The sequence below is a fragment of the Caenorhabditis briggsae genome (assembly GCF_000004555.2).
Source record: "Caenorhabditis briggsae complete genome, chrIII, whole genome shotgun sequence".
NCBI classification, from domain to species: domain Eukaryota; kingdom Metazoa; phylum Nematoda; class Chromadorea; order Rhabditida; family Rhabditidae; genus Caenorhabditis; species Caenorhabditis briggsae.
Window position 1 is genome coordinate 10,769,443 of NC_013490.2, and position 8,518 is coordinate 10,777,960.

Below are 8,518 nucleotides of genomic sequence, written 5' to 3' on the forward strand. Positions count from 1 at the left end.
TCATGAATAAATAAATTTCTTAAAAAGTTGAAAAACTGCCTTACATTGGTCAAAATAAAACAATTCCGAAGTACTGTATTAAAGGCGCATGAAGTTGTTCTTAAAAACCGTATCCGTTTCCTCTTCAGGACCGGCTGTGCGCCTTTGAAAACATTTTCGGCCCGAAGGTAAATCGGCGTCGGACATGATAATAGTGAAAAAAAAATCCAGAAAATGCAAATATTTCTTAGGTTGCTGTAGTTGGGACCTTTGACAATGGTCACAGCTCCGTACCAGGATAATATATCGATTTTCCTTTCAGTGTTCGTATTCATCATGAAGGTTTTCATCAACTCCCGTGCCGTTTTCATGTCTGAAAAGCCCAAAATGACTGACCACAACCACGCAGGCTTCCATTTGATGTACAGAAAGGTACTGCTCGATAAATGCCATCAAGGGTCGGCGCCATCGGACAGGCAATGCCACAGTTGTCACAGGATAGGCCACTTTTATGAGTCGTGTCCTTTCAGAATGCAAGGGTAAATAAGGCCTTTAAGATGAGCAATGTATTGAAAAAAATATTTTTTTAAAGAAAAGATAATAGGCGAAGATATACATCTAACTCCACAAACAACAGTTATCGCTCCAACGACGGGTTCAATAATCACAGGAAGACGTCAGAGGATTCTAATGGTGTTGGAGATCGATTGGGCTATCATAAAAGGGTAAAAATATCGTTTCAGGTTTTTTTTGTGCTGAGAATTATGTAGATTCACATAAAAATGAAAAAAATTGAAGAAACATCCCTGAAATGAGAAAAACCACATCGAAAAAGCGAAGATGTATCGAGTGGTCAAGTGGCCGACTGCGAGTTTTCTAGTCCATTTGCTGCGAAGAAGCGCGCGAATTCAAATTGTGTATTCATTTTCATAGTTTTTTTTCAGGATTTTGTCAGGGTTTTCAAGGTTTTTGTTAATTTTTCTCCCAGATATCTCGAAAAATCTGAAAAAATCCCAAAAAAAACAATATTTGACAAATATCTGAAAAAACTATAAAAATAAATAAACTTTTGAATTCGCGCGCTGCTTCGCAGCATAGGGACAAGAAAACTCACACTCGGCCGCTAGGCCACCTTACCCAACTTTCTTTTTTTCATGAGGTTTTTTTGCATTTCAGGATTTTTTAAAAAATTTTATCACTATTTTTATGTGAATCTACATGATTTTCAGCACAAAATAAAGCAATAAAAATTATTACACCACCTCTAAGCTGAAAAACACTATTTTTTCAGACATATGGTCAACGACCCTACAAATAATCTTCTCATCCATCACGCTCAAACTGGATCTTAATCATTACATCCAGAATATTCCAGTTCTTTTCGCTTCTGTTCATTTTTTCTCTCAGTATAATTATCCATTTTTTATGTCTTACACACACCCTTTATCAGAAGTCTTATTGCCCCGCACACATGTCATCCACCCCTCATCTTTTCTAGTGAACACTGAATATCTGAAGTCGAAAAAGAAAAATCTCCATCCCCTCATCTTTTTTTATTGGATTCTTTAATTATTAAATTTACAGCACTGCGTAATTCGGATGGAAATCCTGATTAAACCTTGTCTCTCTCCCTCTCTCCGCCCTTACTCTGCCTCGTTATTTATGTTTCTTTTTTTTCATGAATTCGTTTTTTTCTGTATCAAAAAAAGTCCCTATAACCTGATCTTAGTCGCTTCTTCACACATTACCGCGACACTGCCACACTGCCCACACTCTTCTTCTTGTTTTCTAACTTTCCGCATAGTAAGCCCGATATATCACTGAAAAATTGGAGAATCGGAAGAGAGAAAAGTGTACGAAATGAGCGGGAGTCGGTTGGGAAGTGTATGTTTACCCGCGGGAGAGAAGAGAATGGAGCAAGCGATCACTTCGTTCATGTGTCTACGTCTTTCTTCAGTTTCTTGGAACATTTCGTCGATTTTTGATACACTCTGACAATGCCTAGATTTTTTTGGAGTGATTTAAGCAAGAATTTAAGACTTTCCATCTGAAAATCGCTTTATTGTTGAAAAATTTAAATTTACAAAAAAACGAAAATCGAAAAAAATTTTCCCAATTTTAGCGACTTTTACCATTTTTGATGTAATTCGGATAAAAAATCGAAAAAACTATGAAAATTGAGAAAGTCTGGAAAAAAAAATTTTTTGCTGCAAAAAATTCGAATTTGAAACATTATTTTCTCAAATTTCCGACGATTTTTATCTTTTCTCGATGATTTTTATAATAAACATTCATTTTTTTCGAGTTACTGTGAATTTAAATGATGAAAATAGTAGAAAAATTGAGAAAATTGTTTGAAAAATATTCGAAAAAAAATCAACTCCGGCGGTATCGTGTCGAGACCCAGCCTCAAAACAGCATGCTCTTTTAAAGGAACATGCTTCGAAGAGGTTGGGCTTCGACACGGTACAGCATGCGCGAGTGAAAAAAAAAACTTTTTTTTCTATTTTCTGCCAAGTTTTCTCTAATTTTCAGCGATTTTTCTGTTTTTTTCTCAACTTTTCAGGCTCAAAAATTCTCCAGCTTTTTTCGCTTTCAAGCGAAAAGCTTGCATTTCGTCGATTTTTCGATTTTTGACACACTCAGATAATGCCTAAATTTTTTGTAAAGTGATTTAAGCGAGAATTTAAGAAAATTCAGCGAAAATCGCTTCATTTTTGCAAAATTTTAATTTAAAAAAAACGAAAATTTAAAGGTGGTGTACGGTGAAATTTTTTATTGCATCAAAATGTGCAGAAATGCATGTAGATTGACATAAAAATAGAGAGACAATTCAAAAAAATTCCTTCATCGAGAAAAACCCATCGAAAAATACGCTGAAAGCCCTTAGGGACTAGGTTTTTTCTAGGCCGCCCGGTGAGTAAAAGCGCGCGAATTCAAACTTTTAAATTTTTTTCGCTCGTTTTCACCTTTTTTCGGTTTTTTCAAGAGTTTTCTAGGTTTTTGTCAATTTTTCTTCCAGATACATCGGAAAATTTGAAAAAACAGTGAAAACGAGCGAAAAAATTTTAAACGTTTGATTTCGCGCGCTTTTACTCACCGGGCGGCCTAGAAAAAAAGCTCGTCCCTAAGGGCTTTCAGCGTATTTTTCGATGCGTTTTTCTCGATGAAGGAATTTTTTTTGAATTTTTTCTTTATTTTTATGTCAATCTACATGCATTTCTGCACATTTTGATGCAATAAAAAATTTCACCGTACACCACCTTTAAGATAAATACCGATATCGTGTCGAGACCCTACCTCTTTATAGCATGCTCCTTTAAAGGAACATACTCCAGTAAGGTTGGGTTTCGACACGATACAGTACGCGAGAGCGGAAAAAAGGTGTTTTTTTGTTTTTTTTTACTTTTTGCCAACCTTTTTGAAGTGTGAAAAGCGATTTTTCGACTGGTTTTCCGCCGTTTTTTCGTTCAAAAATCGAAATTCTCGAGATTTCTTGCTTTCAGACCCTAATTTGCATGATTTTTCTTTCTAAATCTCTGTTTCCTGAATTATAAATTTTTAAATTTTTTCTGTAAGTAACTCCAAGATTGCGTCATTTGCCGCAACCAACTGCAACGGTTCTTTCCCTTCTCTTTACTTCGAACTGCAAAAAATTGAGACCAGACGACAAATAGATCAAAACCGCGGCCGCAGTCCTATAAATTTGACCAACACCCGCCAATGCAAAACACTCGTTTTGAAAAAATAAAAATAGCGTTTTTCCCTTTTTTGGTCTTTTTCAACTTTTTTCTCGTTTTGTTTCGTTTCGTTTCAAGGAAAGTTTCATAGGAAACGATCCAATCGAAATCGTTCATATTCTTCTTCATTTTCTGGTTTCCTCTCGTTGTCTTACCTCTCTCCCTCTCTCTCGCTTTCCTCGCTGTCCCATCTCTATTCACTCGGCCATTCCGACAGTCTCTCTTCTCTTTTTCTCTCGCACTCTCCTGATCGCGCACACTCTCTCGCCGCTCAATCGGTCCTCATATTTTCCGCCCGAATTTCCCTCATTTTCGCGCCGAGATGATCCTAAAAATGTCAGCCATCGCGTAGAATTTAGCCAGAATTTCTGGATTTTAAGACCCTGGATTTGCGGGATTTTAAGACATCAAACGATACAATTTCTAGAAATTTTGATATTGAAAAAAACTAATAAATTTGAGCCAGTTTTTTCAGCAATCCTGTATTTCTTATAAGAAAATCTCGAATTTGAACATGCTGTATTCTATATCCGATCAAAAATTAAACGAATTTGTTCCGGTTGGCCAGAAAAACGTTGTTGCCTCACTCATTCATTTCCGCTCGCGCCTATTACGCAGGTGAATTTTTTGCTCTCGTGTTCAGCATTGAGCCACTTTCTCTATGAAAAAAACAATACGAACATCATTCATATCAATGAGCGCTCTCTTGATTGCCTTTTCTGATCAAATGTTGACTTTCCTAGCCACTATGTCTGCCTGAAAAGAGTCTGTGTTTGCTCTTTCGAATCGATTCGCGTTGTTTTTTGGATAAAAAAAAATTTTTTTTTACACAAAAAACCTCGAAAAAATTCACAGTTTGAGCATACATGAGCGATTTTTGGTAAATTTGAGAGTATTTTGAAATTTTTGAGGTCCCAAAAAATAGGTTTTGTTTTGTAGTTTAGCTCGCAAATGGTATCAAATTGTGAGCTCAAAAATTTCTCATTAAAAATTTACGGTAAAATCTGTAATAGAATGGCCTCAACTTGAAGTTTGAGCTCATATATCTCGGTTCCTATCGAAGATACCAAAAAGTGGTCAACTGACAAATTGCTTATCATAATAACACAAAACTTTTATCAGTTGACCCATTTTTGATATCTCTTACAGTAACCGAGATAATTGAGCTCAAACTTGACTGTGTGATGGCACTTCTATTACAGGTTTTCCTCCCAAATTCTTTCATATGTAAGGAAGATGCGTTTCCTTTACCTCTATTCACCGTTTAGGGGTTTCTCCAGTCGTTTTCGTTCGATGCAATTATACACAGTTTAAAGTGTTTCTTCTGGTTTTTCTTTTGACCACTTTCCTTCTAGATCAATATCTATCTTTTCTCGATTCTATGTTCTCCGCAATAATCTAAACCTAGGACTATCTGTTCATGAGTTTTTTTTTCCGTATTCTTCTTATTTTGGCCAGAAACTTGTTTTGTGATCCTTCTAGTAATTTTTAACTACCAGTTTTTACGAGTTGTATTCTTCAAAACTAGAAGGAATTCTCATTAGGAACCTTTTTTGGGATGTAATGCTCTACTAGATGCCCACCGTATTCTTTAGCTTTGAACTCAATTATTTCGGTTCCTATTGGAGATATCAACATTTTGTCAACTGATAAAATGCGTCCCATTTTATAGTTAAAATTTTATAACTTGAATATGTTTTGATATCTCTTACAGGAGCCGAGATAATTGAGCTCAAAGTTAAAGTAAAGTGCAGGCTTCTATCGGAGCATCTACAGTAGTTTTTAGTGGTATTTCTGTGGTTTTCTAGTATATAGCCTAGTCTAGAATTCATTTTTTTTTCGGCTAGTACGGTTTTTCATCATACCACCACACCGTCTACTCTTCCTGTTTTCCATCTTCTTTTGTCTAGTTGTTTAGACAGTCTGAAGAGATGGTTTTTGTTGTTTATTTGTTGGTTTCCGTACACTAGTTCGCCCCGTTTTTGGTTCCTGTAGACGTCGTTTGTTTGAACGACATATTTTTGGTTTCTAGAAACTTTAAAAGCTAAAAAAAGAGCCGTGCCCGGGCCTGACAGCCAAACGATCGTCTTTGGATTAGAATTTTTACTAATATCCAACTGAGAGCCATCGTACCAGGCAATCTTTAAGATTAGCGTTTCTTACTAATCACTCATGAAGGATGTATGCTACGGTTGATCTCCTTATGCATCTGCTCATCACTAGCAGATGTTCCCGTTTCATCCTTCCTCAGCACACACGCACACAGAAAGAAATGAACAGAAGGCGTGAATACTCTCTCTTTGTGTGTCTTCTCTTCTTTAGTCATCTCTTCTTCCTTCTTTGTCCGCCCGGTAGACTAGCTGATGACAAAACGACGAAGGAAAAACATTTTTTTTCCCGTTTGCTGTTGTTTCTCTTTGTGCTCATCTTCGACACAGTTTTTTTTCAGCCAAAAACTTTTTTGTTTTAGCAACAAAAAAACAAACACTTCAGACTAGTTAAGATTCTTTTCAAAAAGCTGAAAATTTCAGCTTTTGTAGCTACAAAACTTGTGTTTTTAGAATTTGTATCTGAAGATTCGAAATCCGTTGATTTGTGGGTTGTATAGATCGAGTTTTGTACTCAAATCGTCGTCTGAAAAGACTAGATTCCACTTGTACCGTTGAAATAAGATGACGTTGTCATGGAGTCTATTCGACTCTCCGATGACCAGGAACTCCGCATTTCCCTGCTTTGTTTTGAAATTCCTCTTTTCAAACTCTCATTGTGAATTCTAGTTGCTTCACACCATACTATTGAAAACACTAATCCCAGAATTCTTCTAGTTTCATTGATTTCCGACGTATCAGCTTGATAATTCAGATGTCATGATATTTTGTTCAAGTTACAAAGTGATAAAGAAGGATTAGGCGGGGATAAAAAGAGCAAATCTCTTCCGGAAACTTGGTGCCATTTTCGCAGAGTCTGAGGCTCAGACCTACGTTTGCTGGGAAGATTTTTCATTATCCCAATAGTCGGTGATTTGCATACTTCAAAATATGCCCAAAACGGAATGTGATAAGCGCTGTCATAGTTTCTTTTAGAATTAATATTTTCAGATAAACTCAGTTAGACAGGATAGAAGAACTCAAGAACTACGAAATGATATTAATTGGAGAACTGTATCTCGTCTATAAGCAAAGTTACAGACCAAACGGTTCGGGAGTCGTATGACCTGTAACTTTGTTCATAGACGAGATACAGCTTTCCAATTAATATCATATTGTAGGTCTTGAGTTCTTCTATCGTGTCTAATTCAGTTGGTCTCAAAACATTGATCCTAAAAGAAACTATGGCACAGGACCTATTTTCAAGTATGTTTTTGCTGTGGTGATTTGTGATTAATGTTCGTTATTATGACATATCCCAGATCAGGAAGACTCATGCATAGTAAATCATGTACGTCTTCTTTCTTTTTGCTTGTTCACATCGCTTTTCTCATTGTTTACTTCTTACTCGATGTCATCTTCTCTCCTCGAAAATAGAATCATTGGCTCAACAGGAAGCAATTCGCTTCCTTTCACTTTTCGTCCTTCCTCTCCCCCCTCTCTTTCCTCTTCTTACTCCAGATGGCACGAGGCGTTCTGGTGTGGCCACCATGTTAGTCAGCGAATGCCCTTTCCTCATGGGAGCACTTGGTGTGCCCTTTTTCTGACATATCTTATTGGGATAAGGTCTTTTTTCTATGTACTTTTCGAGCTCTGGTTCGGTGCATATTCTTTTGCTTTCCCAAGTATTTTTCCTCACGGCCATTTTCTGTCCCTTGAAAATAGGTCTTGCCATAGTTCTTTCAGAATCAATATACCAATAAAACTTGTATTATAGAACTTGACAAATGCTTCAAAATAAAGCTATTCAGAGAACTGTATCTTGTTTATGANCAAAGTTCCAGTCGGACCAAAAACTCGGGCGGGTTTTTGGCTTGTATCTATGTTCATAGACAAGATACAGTTTGGCAAATATTATCATCTTGTAGTACTCGTTGTGTTCTATCACGCCCAATTCAGTTGGTCAGAAAATATCGGTCCTGAAAGAAACTATGACATGCCCGTTTTTTCATAATCAACTATTCAAAAAAGTAGTATTCATATTTCTTGCAAAACCAAATGATTTTGGTCAAAATCACCATGTGAAAAACACCTCGGCCTTTGTTTAGTGTCATTCTCGGAGGACGAGTGTTCGTCCAGTCCACGAGTAAACAACTGGGTGGCGAGGGCCGGGTGAGAACGACCACGTCCCACCCGGACAACGACGAGACACTCACTGCATTATTCATGAATCGAACTAATGGGCAGAGTCTTAGAATTTTAAAGAAGTTCGTCTAGCCGGCCTGAAAGTTCACTTTGGTCGATTATCTAGTACGCTCTTAACATATATAAAAAGATTTCTAGCGTTTCCGTTCTCAACGTCATCGCTGCTTCCGACAAGAGTTTCTTTATATCCCTATTAATATTCATCTTGAGGTGCCCTGCAACAATTAGAGAATCTATTTATGTTTTTTGAAGCATCGTAAATTAGAAGCAACATCCATTTTTTCCCTCCTGAGAATGACAAATGATGTGAGTGTATGCACATTCTCTGTAATTAATTATCCAGTTGTTCTTGTGTCTTTGGCTTTCGAAGCGTGCTGCACCTCTTGGCTCCGCCCATACCCCTTTTTTCATTCGGATCTCTTCCGTTTTTTTTAATCCGGACTTGAAAATGGACCCTGTCATAGTTTCTTTTAAAACCAAAAATTTCTGACCAACTGAATTAGATAT

At 36.9% G+C, this 8,518-nt stretch overlaps 2 protein-coding genes across 2 annotated transcripts in view; both read left to right on the forward strand.

The window, feature by feature from the left end:
- Positions 1-255: 255 nt before the first annotated feature.
- On the forward strand, positions 256-1,331 carry CBG03539 (the record flags this gene model as incomplete). The annotated part of the gene is made up of 3 exons (XM_002646979.1): positions 256-518; positions 572-745; positions 1,271-1,331. The coding sequence occupies 3 exons, from the start codon at positions 256-258 to the stop codon at positions 1,329-1,331; spliced, it is 498 nt and encodes a 165-aa protein (XP_002647025.1).
- Positions 1,332-8,305: 6,974 nt separating this feature from the next.
- The window catches only part of Cbr-pup-2, a gene marked incomplete at both ends in the record, with an annotated part of 3,962 nt that continues 3,749 nt past the window's right edge, over positions 8,306-8,518 (forward strand). Inside the window, one exon of the mRNA XM_002646980.1 lies at positions 8,306-8,317. Within this exon, the coding sequence (XP_002647026.1) occupies positions 8,306-8,317 (12 nt within the window). The remainder of the gene's footprint in view (positions 8,318-8,518) is intronic.